We start from the raw sequence: 17,676 nt of genomic DNA, 5'->3' as shown, positions 1-17,676 counted from the left end.
ATACCACCTTGATCTCGGGCCGATTGTTTTGGCGTGGATCTGAGCGCTATTCCCGTGATCACATATGCCCAAACGAACCAAGCAAAAGGAAGGGAAAGGCGCCAGGTTCCGAAAAGAAAGTGCCAGGCGTAAAACCCCCCCTACTCACTGTACAATCTATGTAGATGCTTAAAGCTTTGGGAATACTGAAGGATGTAGTGGTTCAGGGATGAAATGTCCAAAGACAGTTGGATGCCACCTGATGATGTTTTCTCCTGGCCAACAGCTACAGTCATAAGGAAGTGACAGAAAGAGTTTGCATACATATGTGACCCTGGACCGCAAAAGCAGTCATAAGTAGCATGGGTATATTTGTAGAAATAGCCAACAACATTGCATGGGTCAAAATGACTGATTATTCTTTTATGCCAAAAATCATTAGGATATTAAGTCATGTTGCATGACAATATTTTGTAAATTTCTTATTTTTGATTAGTAATATGCATTGCTAAGAACATAATTTGGATTTTGAATTTATTCAGCTTTCAGATGATGTATAAATCTCAATTTCAAAAAATTGACCCTTATGACTGGTTTTGTGGTCCAGGGTCACATATGTATATAATTAGTTTCTTTGTTCTTTATTTTATTACTAACTTTTCCCTTTTTAAAGCAGTGTTTACTTAATTGGAAAAAAAATATATATATATATTTTAGCAATAATAACTAACATAACTTATTTTAATATATGTTATTCCATGTGCTGTCCCAATAGTTTTTGCTGTAATAAAAGTATTGAATTTTTCTCCGTATTGCTGCTGTGTCTGCTGAGCTTACCTGTTTTCTGTTTTAGCTGCAATACATCCTTCAACTGGGCTCATTATCATCGTCCGTGTCAGTGTGTTTTAACATAATCAATGTGTGCATAAAAATGTATAGTACCATTAAAAATGCTGGGATCTGTGTCTGTGTTTTTTTTTGTTTTGTTTTGTTTCATTGGTAGCCTATTCTTTATTGAAAGCACAACAACAATAAAACAGGCTACAACGACAATGTTTATTAACAAAAACGAAGATGAAGCATGGCATACACCACATGCTGTATTACAAAATCATGTTTATGCCTTTTTATGCTCTTGGGCTATGGAAAACATAGATGTTTAGTTCTTAATGACGACACATCATTTGAAAGAGCAATTTCTAATCTACAAATTGCAAAAAAAAAAAAAAAAAAACAAAAAAAACTTGTAATTAATAATTTTACTTATTTTTATTTATGTAAATATGTTGTTGAAGTTGTTATTGAATTTTATTATTATTATTATTATTATTTGCACATAGGTTCTTTGCTTTTTTGTTCATAATGATAGAATTTGTATGCTGAGATAAGCAAATGTTTAAAGGCATGAAGGCATGATTTGATTGTTTCGGTGGGTGGTTGGCATACAAGACAAATAATAGTTTGATAATACATTGCTAGTTTTGATCAGGTAGGCCTTTGTTTTCCTTTCTTCTTTGTTGTTTATCCATGATTTCAAATAAGAATCCTCCAATGGCTTTTTAGTGCAAACCATTAGCCCAATTTACACAAAGTAACTACTTGAGTTGAAATCATTTGCTAACGAGTAATGCTGGGAATATTTTAAGCTAAAATGGCTTGTCATACACTAGTGTGTCGAAACCCCAAGAGGTGTGTTGGCACTGGGTGTCGACCTAAGTTGTTGTTGTTGCCTTTCCTGTTAAGTCCCCTGTGAGTCGCATTGAGTGCTCGCTGGAAGTTAAGGTATTAAGGTTATTGTAATGTTCTGTGTTTGTTTTGATTTTTTTTGTGTGCTTCTAGTGAAACAACAGTTGTGAAAGCATCCTAACATCCTACGCTTGTGTATCTGCAGGTGTGATTTGATTAATTGTTTTGTAATAGGTTTTTGGGGTGTTTATGATTACTGTTTTTGTTTTGCAGTCTTCCACAGTTCAATTTGTGGCTAACTGCGGGTTGTGCTGCCATTTTTTTGTAGTTTTCTTTTGTGTGAAATTATAGTGCTTGTGTTTTCATTTTGTTGTTTTTGTGTTGATTTCTGGTGTGATAATCAGAGTTGGGCCTTTTAGGTTAAGTTGTTAGCTTGTCTTTCATTTAAAATCTGTTCACATGTAATTCTGCTTTATTGCCAGCAAGGAAGGACGCTGTAATGTTACTCCATTAATTGGGTTATCAGTTGTAATTTTTTTCTCTCTTTTTTAATGAATACTTGATATTTGTACTTTTGTATTTGTACCACACCCACTAATTTCTTTCCTAATTTTTTTCTAGTTTGAATCAAGGCTGGGTTTCCTGAGGGCTAGGCGAGTCACCTGGGTGAAGCACATCTTGCTATTGTTTGCTGTGCACACATTTGGTTTTAAGATTTTTTGTGGTTGTGTACAGTGGTGGCTGGTGGAAAATTTTCCAGGTGAGACAACACATCCAACAATTTTAACAGTGTAACAGCAAAAACTGTGAGAAAAAAAGTACATTTGTTTAGACAATTTTCTGTACATATACAGGTCCTTGTGTATTTCCTTGGGTGCAATTTTCAATTCCTAGGGTGGCATAGTCATTGTCACCAAGCTCACATAAGCTCACAATAATAGCTTTAAATGATCTTTCGTGGATAATTTCTCAACTAAATATGATGTGCGATTAATCTCCACATTGTGTAACTATATATATACAAAGTCGATCAGAAGATGCAACACTTCTCTCAGAAAATTGTTCCAGTTGCAAATGTTTTGGTATTCACGTGCTTGTTGTTTGCAACACACACACAAAAAAAAAAAAAAAAAAAAAAAAAAACAGAGAAGAAAAGTCAAAGTTGATAAAATTTCACACAGAACTCAAAAATAGACTGGACAAAATTATTGGCACCTTGTCAAAATTGTAAGAAATAATTGCTTTTCAAGCATGTGATGCTCCTGTAATTTGTATTTAGACACACCTGTGGTAAGAAACAGGTGTGGGCAATATAGTAATCACACTTGCAACCTGATTTAATTTTAGAAAAAATTTTGGAAAAACATGGACAATCTCAAGGCTACAAGTCCATCTCCAGAGATCTTAATATTCGTGTGTCCACTGTGCACAATATCATCAAGAGATTTACAGCCCATGGCACTGTAGCTAACTTTCCTGGACATGGACAGAAGAGCAAAATTAATGAAAAATTACAAAGGAGGATTGTTCGAATGGTGGATAAAGAACCCGATTAACTTCCAAACAAATTCAAGCTGATCTGCAGACACAGGGTACAACAGTGTCAGCTCACACTATCTGTCGCCATCTGAATGAAAAGGGACACTATGGTAGGAGACCCAAGAGGACACCACTGCTGACACAAAGGCGTAAAAAAGCAAGACTGGAGTTTGCCAAAACTTACGTGACAAAACCACAATTCTTCTGGGAGAACATACTGTGGACAGAAAGACAAAAGTAGATATTTTTGGTAAAGGACATCATGGCACTGTTTACAGAAAAAGAAATGAGGCCTTCAAAGAAAAGAACATAGTCCTTACAGTCAAACATGGTGGAGGTTCAAAGATGTTTTGGGGTTGCTTTGCTGCTTCTGGCACTGGATCCTTGACTGTGTGAACGGTATCATGAAATCTGATTAATTTTGGGGCGCAATGTAGTGGCCAGTGTCAGAAAACTGCATCTCCACCAGAGGTCATGGGTCTTCCAGCTGGACAATGACCCAAAACACTTCAAAAAGCACTCAGAAATGGTTACAAATAAAGCGCTGGAGAGTTCTGAAATGTCCAGCAATGAGTCCAGATCTGAATCCCATAGAACACCTGTGGAGAGATCTCAAAACAACAGTTAGAAGAAGGCATCCTTCAAATCTGAATGACCGGGAGCAGCTTGCAAAAGAAGAGAGGTCCAAAATTCCAGTAGAGAGGTGTAAGAAACTCATTCATGGTTACAGGAAGCAATTGATTTCAGTTATCTTTTCCAAAAGGGGTGCAACCAAATATTAGGTTAAGGGTGCAAATAATTTTGTCCAGTGCATTTTTTGGGTTCTGTGTGGAGTTGTATCAGATTTGACTTTTCTTCTCTGTTTTTTTTTTTTCTTTTTCTTTTTTTTTTGTGTGTGTGTTGGTCCAATGCAAACAAACAAAACAAACATGTGAGTACCAAAACATCTACAACTGCAACAATTTTCTGAGAGAAGGGTTGCATTTTCTGACAGAAATGAAAGGGTGTCGATATTTTTGGCCATGACTGTACATATAACAACACAATAGCGTTGGAACAACACACACACAAAAAAAAAAAAACAGAGAAGAAAAGTCAAATCTGATACAATTCCACACAGAACCCAAAAAATGCACTGGACAAAATATGTATATGTATATATATATGAAGGATGGAAAGTTTTTAATGATATTTTTGAACTCTTCTCATTAGCAAAACTATTTACATGTAACGCGACTCCAGGGAAGCGTGTAAGATCCAGATGCGAGCTTTATTAAACAGATCGTAGTCAAGACAGGTAGGGTCAATCTCCAAATAAACAATGAAACGTAGGCAAGACAAAAGCGAAAACCAAATAAACAGGCAGAGTCCAAATACCGGTGAGCAGTCCAAAGTGACAAATAAACAAGGCAATGGAACAAGGCAAAAACTATGGCAATGAAACAGAACAAAACTATGACAAGAAACAAAACCGTGGAAATATCAAAACAAGGCAATGAAATCAGGAAAACCGCTTGGTAGAATCCACACAGGCAAAACAATACTTCACAGAGTCTGTTTGGTTTAGGCCTCCTTATATGGCCACCAAACAGGAAGTAACCAATGAAGCAGCAGAGGGAGCAGTAACAGTCAGTCCATGGGTGAGGGCTCCCTCTGCTGGCGTGGCATTACATTTAACTACTCCAAGATCAAGGTAAAAAAAAAAAATAATAATAAAAATAAAATAAAATAAAATAAAAATAAAAATATCAAATTGCTGCTGAAGAGGAGATCCAAACTTTGAGGTCTTTACTGCAAGAAAGCTTAAGAAAGCGCTATGAAGACACTCTAAAGTCTCCAATTGACATTCCACTGAAGATGTATGTGTCAAACAGGACACATTTGGATGGTCAGATTGTCCATGAGATGCGTGAGCTGGAAAGACCCTACAATGAGGACATTACAGATGAAAATGTGATTAGTTATGATGATCTCCTGAAGCCTTGTTCTTCTACAGACGAGCATATCCGCACCATTATGATGAAAGGAATATCTGGATCTGGCAAGTCAACAGCTGTGAGGAAGTTTGTTTTAGACTGGGCACAAGGCAAAACACACAGCACATTGATTTTGTGTTTCCTCTTCACCTTTGTGAGCTGAACATCTTACACAACAAAAAATCCAGTCTGATGCAGCTCTTAGATTTGCTCTTTCCAAAGTTACTGAAGCCAGAGACCCTTGAACGATCCCAGATCCTCTTTATATGGGATGGACTTGGTGAATTAAGATTTCCTCTTAATTTTAAGAACACCAAGTCATGCACTGACCCAATGACACCAGTTTCTATAGGCTGCATTCTGGTGAATCTTCTCAAAGGGAACCTTCTTCCTTCTGCCCAGATCTTGGTCACTTCAAGGCTAAAAGATGCAGGTCTAATTCCTCCAGAACATATACAGATGGTGGTTGAACTGCATGGGTTTGATGACTTACAGTGGGAAGAACAGATCAGAAGTGAAGTGATTGACCAAAATGTTGTGGCAAGAGTGACTGTTCACGTGAAATCATCCAGAACCCTGTACATCATGCGCTCCTTGCCATTCTTCTGTCAGATGGCTTCCACTGTGTTGGAAGAGCTTTTTAGTAACAGTTGCACCACAGATCTTCCACTCACCCTGACAGAGATGTTCACACATTTTCTCCTGATTCAAATGAAGAGACAAGTGGAAAAGTCCACTAAATCAGACACAGAGGAGATCTTGAAGTTGGGTAAACTGGCTTGGCACATGCTGGAAAAGGACACGTTGACCTTTATGGAAAAGGACCAGAGAGAAACCAGTACTGATCCTCTTCTTCCTGTCAAACTCTCTGAAGATTGGCCCATGTTTTTCAGAAAACAAAACCTGATGGGTTTAGGGAAAATATACCGCTTCACGCATCCCAGCGTCCAAGAGTTCCTGGCAGCATTGTATGTTGCTGTGCATTATGAACCCAGCAAGGGAAATGTAATGTTTTTTACACTTGCAGAAAAAGCACAAATGTTGCTCAATCCTACAGACGTACCAACTGATATGCACAGAAGAGCAGTGGACAGAGCTTTACAGAGCAAAACTGGTCAACTAGACATATTTCTGCTCTTTCTCTTGGCATCTCTGCAGGTCCAAGCAACAAGCTGCTGTCCTGCTTTTTCCAAAATACATCTCTTCATGTAAGGACAGAGGATGTAGTCAAAAATATTTTACAGAAAATCAAGGCAAAGCCATTATTTGAGATTTCAGTTAATCTCTCTCGCTGTTTGGAGGAGCTTGACGTAGCCCTGCCTGTGGTTCACAATCGAGGCCGGGTTGAATTTGAAATAGATGAGGATGTGCATGTCACTCCTTCAGAGTGGTCACATATAGCAACTACTCTGCTGACCTCTGAGGATTCATCACTGACATTTGATGTCAGGAAATATGCAAATGCAGATGAAGCCATTATGAGACTGCTGCCTGTCATCAAGAGACCCTGGACCACAAAACTCTTAGAGTCCTGTAGTTTCATGTGAAAAGTTTTATTCAGCACAAAAACGAATGTAAAATTAGCATGCCTGTGCAGGGTGAATGTGTTTATGGGAAAAAAAAAAACTAACAAACTAAAAAATAAAAAAGAATATGCAAAGAAATAAATAGGTATTTGAGAAATGTTCATAATGTATTAAGACTCCATTCATAACATTAGCTTAATAATAATTGTTACATTTATACTTTGCACCTTTTCTTATGAAATAAATGAGAACACATTTCTATAATGCCATCAGTAGCTGAAAACCACTACTACATGTAACTTCTAGATGACTGTCATATCATCAGTGCAACATAAACAAAAAAACTGAGTGTATTTTTGACAAATGAAAATTCAGGATGTTCAATGAGTGTAAACAGATGCCTCGAAATAACATGAGATGTCAGTAATATTTAGCATTTTATTTTGCATTTGATGTCAGTTAACCTATAAGTGTTTTTTCTTTCTACCTAAGACTGGATGGGGTCACAGATCTGAGCTGGGCATTGATCGCCTCAACTCTGAGATCACCAGTCAATCGTATCAGAGAGATTGACATCGAGAAAAAGGCCCTGAGTTTTATAAGACTGAACCTATTATCCGTTGGTATGAGAAGCCCTAATTGCAAAGTGGAGATACTCAGGTGAGTCCATACAACAGCAAATGAAATGGGAACAAACTGTGTGACAACTATAAAAAAAAAAAAAAAAAAAAAAAAAAAAATCATACACAGGTGTACTTTTCTTTCATTACTTGAATTATAGGGCTCATTCTGACTGCATTCAAATAGTCTTCATCATTGTGAATCACAGTGAATGCTTTTCGACTCTCATGAAATGTATTGTTTGTTTTTTGCAAAGTCGTTGACATACTTCAGTATTGTCTCTCCAATCAAGAAAATACCATGCCTTCTGTTGTCTTCTTTTTAAAGAACATCAAAAGTTGCACTTCAGCCATTTTGTGAAAAAATGGCGATAATTTGCTTGTGCGCACCTTTTCCCTCAATAAAATACTTTAAGTAAAAAAATTAACTAAAAAAATTGGCTGCTTATTGATAGCAAGTAAGGTAGTTGTTGTAGTAGTGATGGTTCGGTATAGGGTTGGTCTAAAGGGGTGGTTGACCAGCTATTTTCAAAGGCTTGATTGTGTTTATGGGATGCACTGTAATGTGTTCATGCTTCGTTTAAAAAAAAAAAACAAACATTATTTTTCACATACCTTTATTCTCAGAAATATGCAATGGGCTCAGATTGTTTAGCTGGCCCAGTGTGTTGTGATTCGCTAACTGCCTAGTGCACATTATCTGGAAATGTCACGTCCCTTTGCCATTACGGGTAGTTGCATGTGCTGCGATATATTGTAAACATGAGTGCCTCGTTATGCCATATGGCCTGGCAAATGCTCCGTCCGTCTTCCAGGGATTTATGAACAAGGTGTTCCGGGGGGTTTCTCCATCCCTTTGTGGTCATCTACATTGATAATATACTGAACCTCTCGGAACCTGGCCGAACATCGCTGTCACATGAAGCAGGTCCTCCAGAGGCTCCGTCAACACCATCTCTACCTCAAGCTAGAGAAATGCAAGTTCCATCGCCCCACCGTGCAGTTCCTCGGATATATCATTGGCCAGGAGGTCATCCAGATGGACCAGGGGAAAGTCGAGGCAATCAAGGATTGGCCTACTCCACAAACAGTGAAAAAGCTACAGAGATTCCTTGGAATTGTCAACTGCTATCATAGCTTCATTAAGGACTTCAGCCGTCACACTGCCCCATTGATCTCCATGCTCCAAGGAAAGCCCAAGTCCCTCTCCTGGAACTCCAATGCCCATGAAGCCTTTGAAGTGCTCAAGACGGCCTTCAGCACGACCCCTATCCTTCGCCATCCGGATCACAACTTACTCATCATCGTGGAAGTGGACGCCTCCACCATCAACGTCATGGCCGTGCTGTCCCAACAGTATGGTGAGCCTCCTAGTCTCCAGCCCTGTGAATACTACTCCAAAAAAACTGTTGACATCGGCAATAGGGAGCTACTAGCCATCAAGCTTGCCTTGGAAGAGTGGCGGCATTGGCTGGAGGGAGCCAATCATTCATTCACAGTCATCACAGACCACAAGAACCTCCAATATCTCAGTGATGCAAAGAGACTCCCTCAGTCCACAATGTTTTGGGCTCTGGACATCCAGGCAGCGAACGGACCCTCTCGCTTCTTCAAGCTGGTGGCCCAGGATGTCTTGTGATGTCAACAGGTACATCCAGATTTGCTCAGTCTGTGCCATGTCTAAAACTCCTCGTCATCTCCCTGTAGGCAAGCTTGTGCCCCTACCCATATCACAGAGGCTCTCGTCCCACATAGGAATAGATTTCGTCACCGACCTACCCAACTCTGAAGGACATACCTGCATTCTCGTTGCAGTAGATCGCTTCTTGAAGGCCTGCCGCCTGATTCCCCTGTTTAAGCAGACTGGGGCCCACAATTCATTTCTCATGTTTGGAAAGCCTTCTTCCACCTGCTAGGGGTCACTGTGAGCTTGTCCTCCAGCTACCACCCTCAGAACAGCCAGACTGAGCGGAAGATCCAGGAACTCAGACATTACCTCCGGGCATACTGTCAAGAAGATCAACACAGCTGGAGCTGTTTCCTCCCCTGGGCCGAGTATACACAGAATTTACTCCTACAGAACACCACGGGACTCACGCCATTCCAGTGCATACTCTGCTACTGGCCCCCACTCTTCCCATGTACAGGTACAGAATTCACCCCACCTTTCACGTTTCCCTCCATAAACCTTGTTTTTCTTCTGCACCAGGAACCATAGCACCGGACGAACCTCCTCCTCCAGAGGTTCTAGATCAACCATCTGTGCACAGGTCAGAGACATCCTGGACTCACGGCGACAGGCTGGCTGGCTAGAATATCTTGTAGATTGGGAAGGATATGGACCGGAGGAAAGATCCTGGGTGGCCGAGGATGACATCCTTGATCCCATGCTGCTAGAGCATTCCACGCAGCCTTAGTCACCAGCCACCACACACAACAGATCACACTCACCAGAGTTCTAATCACCTGCACCTGCTGACTGCAATGCACTCACCTATATAAGCACGCTCCTTGCATTTCCACGCCGTCCGGTCTACCGTTCACATACCGAACTGTTCCAGACTCTCCCTGGTATGCTTACCTGTGGATACCTACCTCTGACGAATCCTCTGGTGCTGTACTCCTTCGTTCTTGTCCAGCGACCTCAGCAACGCCTGCAACAAGAAACACAACCCGTCAACAAACATCTAAGAACTCTTGAACTGTCCATTGTCTTTGATTCTTACCTGCATTCACTCCATACGATCTGCATCTTTGAACCTGTAAATAAAACCTGCCCATTGTGGGTTGGTGGATGCACCAGGGACCTGTTTATTATAGCACTTCAACATAAAAAAGTCAGATTTTCATGATATGTCCCCTTTTGTAGAAAACTTATCAACAAACAATGCAACATATTTAGAGGCGCTGGCTCTTTTCAGGACAAGCTTTTGGGCAAATCAGGTGTTCCAACAAGTAAGGCTACTTCTCAAATCATGCTATACCAATACTATTATATTATATTTTTAATATTGTAAGGTTAATAATAGGGCTGCCCTCGACTAAAGATTTTTCTGGTTGACTAGTAGTCGTTCATTTTAAATAAATGCATAAAAAATAAATAAATCCATAAATCCAGCCAAAAGACTACCATTAGATTTACCCATAACAAATTATATCTCATGTGTAGCCACTGCAGAGACATCAGAGCCAGCGGTAAATTCCAGATGATCTGGCTGAAGTGAGGTGCTCTTGGGCTGGTTCATGAGCGCAGAACAGCCACTGATGATCTGGAGCTCGCATGTCTGAAAATGTAGACACAAATTTTCAAATAGACATTATCTTTATTAAGAAACTACATATTTGAACTATAAGCATGTACATTCTCATACAAACCTCTTAAAACTACATTCTGTGACACAAAAAAAGTAATATTTATAAAATTATACTGGATTTGGGATGACATGACACTCGCTGTAAGAAGTACCGCAAGCGGAGTGATATGATTACAAACTGGCTGTTGGAGTTCTGATATTGCTCCAATATTGCATTATCAGCCAATCAGATTCGAGGACCAGAAAGAACTGTTGTATAAAGTACAATATTTCCCTTTGCACTGAACTTTGCGCATTGTAACTTTGCAGATGCTATGTTTGAAACAGCAACATTACAAACTAACTGAAGTTAAATAGGTGAAATCATAATCAATGACCCTTTTAATTGATCTAGAATATGGTCATGCAGAATAAGGCAAATATATGTGCTTTATAAGTATTAATATATTGCCAATATGCTAGTGTTATGCATGCTATTGAGCAACTTGTTAATCAGTGATTAGTGTTCCCTATTCTAACATGTTACGGAATGTTCTCAACTGCGCCCTTTGCAGCAGTTCTGAAAATAAATAGTTATGAATTATAGTCAGAATGCATTTTGTAACAACGCACACAAACTCAAAATGGCCGAGTTGGCATTAGTTGGCATTGCTAAGCTTAGTTGCTAAGCTAATGATACACTGCTTAAATAAATATTAAGAGCTCTAGTAAATAATGTCCACTCAAATGTGGGATAAAAGTGTATATCTGAATAAAAATAAACCATTTTAACAATGCCTTTTAGTAGTAAAGACAGTAATATAATCAATATATCTGTGTCTCTAGATAATATTTTTCACTGTCTTGGATAACTGTTTTGACTGAGCAGTACCTTCTTTGTAAAGGATACATCTGTTGATACCTACTTTAAATATTTATTTGAAATTCTATGTAGTGAGGTGTAACAGTTATGGACTTTTAGTTGTGTTTTTGCTGTTTCTGTTCTCCTTCCTTGGATTAAAGGCTGTTTTTGGATTATTCCTGCGTTGTGCGCTTTTCTACAGCCGGCACATGTTACAGAATAACGGCCCTCATTTTGAGTAAGATTATTGCAGCGTTTTTCCTTTTGTTTTTTTCCCCTCCTCCCGGAATGGATATACCAGCCATTCAGCTCCTCTGCCTGGAGCAGTTGGACTGGTCGCTGGAGGAATACACCAGGGACTTTGTAACGGGACTCGTCTGAAGCGTAGATCCAAGTGCAAGCTTTATTGTACAGATCGTAGTCAAGACAGGCAGGGTCGATCTCCAAAAAACAGTAACATCCAGGGCAAGACAAAAGCGTAATCCAAATAAAACATGCAAAAGGTCAGAATCCAAGAGAGCAGTCCAACAGTAACAAATAAACAAAGCAATGGAACAAGGCAAAACTATGGCAATGAAACAGGGCAAAAACTATGACTATGAAATAAAACAAGAACCATGGAAATAACAAAACAAGGCAATGAAAACAGGGAAAAAGCTTGGTAGAGTCCGCACAGGCAAAACAATACTTCGCAACCTCCTGTTTGGCATCGCCCTCCTTATATGGCTGCCAAACAGAAAGTAACCAAAGAAGCAGCAGAGGGAGCGGTAACAGACAGTCCATGGGCAAGGGCTTCCTCTGCTGGTATGGTTACAGACTTTCTCAATCTGGCGTGCCTTAGCCACTTCCCGGACCGTTCGCCAAGTGTTTTCTATTCCACCAGCCTAAGCGAGCGGTGTAAGGCACGCGTACGGTCACAGAGAGGTTTTAGCCGCATTTGTGGAGTGGGTCCTGGTGAATAATGGCTCTCCATTTACCGTCTGCCCCGCTGGGGATGACTTCACCAGCCCCACTTCCGACCCAGAGACCAGTCAGCTGTCATCCCGCTGCATGGAGCAATTGCCAGAGCCTACCGCAGATGGAGAGTCTGAGCCTGGCGTGACAAGAGAGCCTGCGCATATACCCGCGACTGAGCCAATCATCACCCCAGAGCCTGATCCCCAAAAACTGTCTGACCAGGTGTGAGAGCCGGGAACTTCGCCCAGCCCCGAGGGAGTTTTGGTGGAGATGGAGGGCTTACCACTGAGGGTAAGCTGCAGCTGGTAACTGCACATTACTATGAGGAATTAATGGACTGGTCTGATGAAGAGGATCTGATTGACTGGGTTGGGGAGGTAATAACCAGCTCTTTGGTGTCACCGCTGGTTCCGTCCAGCTCTCCTGCATCTCCTAAGCTGCCACCCAGCCTCCCTCTCTTGCCTTCTCTTAAACCATGTGGGCGCTCTGATCCACCTCGGGACTTCCAGTCCTCAGCTCTGCCTAGGCGTGAGGATTCCCTGTCTCCGCCTCTAGCCTCCAAGCCCTGGACTCCATCTTCGTCCTCCCACCCATCGGCTCCACCTTGGCTCCTAGCTCCCTCATCTCCACTGTGGCCCATCACATGTGGCCCACCAGCTCCACCAGGCTTCCTCTTTCCTCAGGCTCCGACTTGGTCAGTCATCAACCATCCGCCGCCTCGGGACTCCACGCCTCAGGCTTTGCCTTGTCACTCCGTCCTTCTGGCTCTGTCAGGCTCCTCCTTACCTCCAGCTCCGCCTTCATCCTCAGTCGCTCCAGCTTCGCTGTGGTCTTCCGGATCCCCGCCTGCGCCTCAGTTGCCTGAGCCGTCAGCTCCGCCTTGGCCTTCCGGATCCTCGTTCTTGCCCTGGCTCTCTGTTTGCTTGGCTCCACCTGGGTCTCCACCTCCAGCGGCTCTGTCTCCATCACTCGTCCCCAGGGTGTCACCTGCCATCTCTCCACCATGGCTCTTCCCTCCATCTTCTCCACCATGGTTTTTTCCACCATCACCTTCTCCCTGTTTCTCTCCTGTGTCATGCCCTTCTCCAGAGCCACCTCCCTCCTCAGTTTGAACTCTTTACGGCGCGAAGACATGCCTTCAGGAAAGGGCGCGAACCGTAATAGTTGTGGACTTTTAGTTGTGTTTTTTGCTGTTTCTGTTCTTCTGCCTTAGTTTTCCATTTGACCTAGTTTTCCTGAGTTGCTCTGATTAGTTTATTCAGTTCACCTGAGCCTTGTTAATTAAGTCATTAGTTCCTCTCTTGTATTTGTATAAATTCTCTTCCTTTAGTTCTCTGTTTTGCCAGTTATTATTTGGACTTGCTCGCTGTGTGATCTGCTCCTGAATTCTCAGTGTTTGTTTCCCTTGGATTTATGATTAAAGACTGTTTTTTGGATTACTCCTGCATTGTGCGTTTCTCTACAGCCAGCAGGAGGGTGCTAATCTCTTACTGAAAACAGCAAACCAGATCTTCACACCAAGGCAGTCTTAAAATCCATTGGACATTATAAAAAAATAAAATAAAATAAAATCTGTATCTCATTTCAGATAATTTCTGTTAAAATCATATCCAGTTGGTATTTCACATACATTCTAATTTTAAAATTCTTAAACTCTTAAACACTTAAAATAGAGTACCTGTGTCATCTTTCTGTGCTATATTCTCTTTAGGACACCCTATTATTGTTATCCTACTGATGCTGATCCTCTGCTCTCTGAAATTGTACTGAACCCAACACATTTGAGAGAGCTGAAGCTGTTGAATTCATTTGGCCTGGGTGAAAGGACAGTGGAGAGAATTTGTCAAATCTTAATGAACCCGGATTGTCATCTTGAGAAACTCACGTTAGTAAAAAAAATGTTACTTTTTTTTAATTATTAGTGATCATTATTGGAACAAACTGTTAAGTATTAGGTATTAAACTTCTGCTCCATTGTGTTAGAAACATGACTGAAATAGAATTAACATAGTGCATGATATGTTTTGACTTAACATGGTGCATGATGTGTAATGCTGTGTTTTGTGTTCCCCAGTTTACAAGGCATGGAAACCTTAGAGAGTTGTAAGATCTTGGCCGCAGCTCTTAGTAGCAGTTCTTGTCGTCTGCAAGAGCTGGACTTCAGCAGATGCTATAAGGACTCTGAAGATCAGGGTTTACAGCTTCTGTTGGAGGCATTCAGACACCCGAACTTTAAAGTAACAGTTCTGAGGTAAGTAATGACAAACCAAGTTTTTGCAACACAGATTGATTTTCTTATTTCTTAATTACTATGGTTAACTGAGCGCTATTGCTTACTGATTCGTTAATCAGAATTTCTTGTTAGTTAACAGTAGTTACTAGAATATTATTATGCATTAGTCATTTGTTCCTGTGTAGTTATTCATTAATAATGGAACAGTATTCTAAAGTGTTACCAAAACTCTTTTTGAACTGACGAGAAAGTTTTGAAATCTTAAAATTACGGGATGTTTTTATAGTGTGTTGACCTGTTACATGTAAAAAGATCAAGGAAAAATGAATTTCTCAGTTCGCAACCCTTTAAATGTGCTGTGTGTTCACTTCTAAATGAGAATGATATCACATCTACAGAGAAAAGTTTGCATTAACTCTCCTAACTCTCTTTTGCAGGTTGGAATTCAGTTCTATAAGCCAGAAAACATTATCAGCATTGTTCTCTGCTTTTAAAAAGAACCGCTCACACCTGAGAGAGTTTGAACTCAGTTTCTCTGCAACACTGACTACTTTTGAACTTCAGAAGCTTTTCTCTTTGTTGGCGGATCCTCACTTCAAACTAGAGACACTGCGGATAGTTCACCTACGGTATGATAGTAAATTTATTTAATTAAGTAAATGAAGTTAATGAAGTAATTAAGTAACCCCACCCCCAGCCCCCCAGTGAGCATTTGAACCTTCTGTAATAGTTGCATATGAGTCCCTCAGTTGTCCCCAGTGTGATCTGGATATGAAAGTCATACAGTCATTGTTGCAAAGGGTTTAAATACACAAAAATGCTGGAAAACCGAACAATTTGTGGGACCTAGAGGATTTTTCTGGAGAACAGCGGGCAGATTAACTTTTGAGGACAAACAAGGGACTTATGAACAACTATCATTAAACAAAACTTTTGACCTCAACTGTAACATATTGAAAAGATGGGAAGTAAGCAGAGAATTTCCACAGGTATGAACGACACCTACCAGTGTAATATCCTCACATGTAAATTCCATGTTTTTTTTTCTTTGTCTCAGTCAATTACAGGCTAAATCTCTCAAAACTCTGGCTTCAGCTCTCAGATCTTGCAGCCTCAAATCTCTGGATCTCAGCGTGTGTGGCCTGACAGATTCTTCTGTGGAGCTGCTCTCTGCTGGACTAAGCAAACCTGGCTGTAAACTAGAGATACTCAGGTGAGTCTGAACATAAAAGATGACAATAGACTAGAATAGTAACTAAAGATGTGCTTTTGTGTTAAAACTGTTTTACTCATCTTAAATATTACACTTATGTAAGATTGACAAGATTGTTAGTAGATCATGGAATGACAATCATGGAATGCTAAGGGAGATACAAAGTAGATACAAATATCAGCGAATGCCAGTATTCTCAATATTATTGAAATCCTAATGTCAAATAGATTAATTGACATGTAATGATTAGAGTTTACATCTAATAAAAATATGAAAATTGTAACATATTTATGTATAAAATGATGTACACTATCATTCTGATTAATTAAATGATGTGCTCATTAATATAATTAAGCGCAAATGAATTGCACATCAATTTTGGCTAAAAAATACATTTTTAAAATAATGAATATTGAAATTAAATCGATTAAAACATGAAATGATACTCTAAATATGAAACTAAAATGGGCGGTAGGTGGCAGCAAGTCACTGCCATAATGAATGAGACATTCAGTCATTCATTCAGCCGATATGTTCAAATGGCTGATTCATTCAGAAACAAAGTGAATGGCCGTGTCAGGATCTGAATCCCACGCTCCACATACACAAGACATCACACAGACCAGAGAGTTTTGAACATAAGAAACTTCTTTTGAAAACATAAAAAATCTTACAAACCCCTACACTTCTGAATGGTAGTGTATTTTATTAGTGTATGATGAAGGAAACAGTAAATATGAGCTCCTTTTCCCTGAAGGATGACACACTGCAGTATCACAGAAGCAGGAGCTGCTTGTTTGGCGAGGGCTCTCTCCTCCAACCCATCACACATGCGGGAAATAGACTTGAGCATCAATCCTGTTAAAGGTCCAGGATTTGACCAGCTCAGATGTGTTTTGGAAGATCCAGCAACACGATTAGAGAAATTAATGTGAGTCTAACAAAATGGATTTTTTTCATGATCTGTGTCTTTTTTATAATTTCTTTGCATTATAAATGAATTTCTATTTAAAATTGACTGATGTTTACCAAACATTTTTCAACAGTGTGGACGGCCTAGATGAGCAACGTGACATGGAAACTCTACGCCAATGTTAGTCTGCTGTTTTCTTCTTAAAATTGATATTGACAAATCAAATTCTGTGATCATAACACATTACTTTTACTTTTTTTCAGATGCGTGTCAGCTGACTTGGGATCCTAACACTGCTTCTTCAAATGTGCAGGTGTCAGAGAAAGATGAGACTTGTGTAAATTATCGCAGAAACCCAGAACCTCTTCCACACCATCCAGAGAGGTTCAAAAGCCTAGACCTAATCATGAGTCGTGAAGGTCTGAGCAGCCGTCATTTCTTCCAGCTGGAGTGGTTTGGCAGGGGGGCCACTATAGGAATGGCCTATAAAGACATAAGCAGGAGACAAAGTTCAGCAGCCTGTAGCATTGGACTTAATAATAAATCTTGGGGCGTTTCAGTGAGCACCCCCTCTGCCCTCTGTAAAGCTCTTCATGGAGGAGTAGAGACGCAGCTGCCTGACTGCTCACCCTGGAGAGTCGGGGTCTATCTGGACTGGGCAGCAGGAACTCTGTCCTTTTACAACACCACACATGACAAGGCTGAGCTCATCCACACCTTCCATGCTAAGTTCACTCAGCCTCTCTTTCTGCTGGTCCATAGTGTTGGGGTTAAGATCTTACCAGATGTGCCGCCTCCTGTCTGTGTTCATGACCACGATCCCTGGGATATGTTTAGGGGCTACAAGGACTGTAAGGGATGTAACGGATCAAAGGCTTG

General features: G+C 40.4%; 1 protein-coding gene across 1 annotated transcript in view; it reads left to right on the top strand.

The window, feature by feature from the left end:
* The first annotated feature begins 4,982 nt into the window (after window positions 1-4,982).
* Window positions 4,983-17,676, top strand: part of LOC127182065 (protein NLRC3) — a 69,061-nt gene continuing 56,367 nt past the window's right edge. Inside the window, 11 exon segments of the mRNA XM_051137164.1 lie at window positions 4,983-5,302; window positions 5,305-6,321; window positions 6,324-6,723; window positions 7,199-7,366; window positions 14,150-14,323; window positions 14,513-14,689; window positions 15,109-15,300; window positions 15,729-15,884; window positions 16,642-16,815; window positions 16,931-16,977; window positions 17,061-17,671. Of these exon segments, the coding sequence (XP_050993121.1) occupies window positions 5,062-5,302; window positions 5,305-6,321; window positions 6,324-6,723; window positions 7,199-7,366; window positions 14,150-14,323; window positions 14,513-14,689; window positions 15,109-15,300; window positions 15,729-15,884; window positions 16,642-16,815; window positions 16,931-16,977; window positions 17,061-17,671 (3,357 nt within the window). The 5' untranslated portion in view covers window positions 4,983-5,061.

This window comes from Labeo rohita, chromosome 19 (genome assembly GCF_022985175.1).
Source record: "Labeo rohita strain BAU-BD-2019 chromosome 19, IGBB_LRoh.1.0, whole genome shotgun sequence".
Taxonomy (NCBI): domain Eukaryota; kingdom Metazoa; phylum Chordata; class Actinopteri; order Cypriniformes; family Cyprinidae; genus Labeo; species Labeo rohita.
The sequence above is the reverse complement of the archived record's forward strand: the minus strand, read 5'-3'. Positions and strand labels throughout refer to the sequence as shown.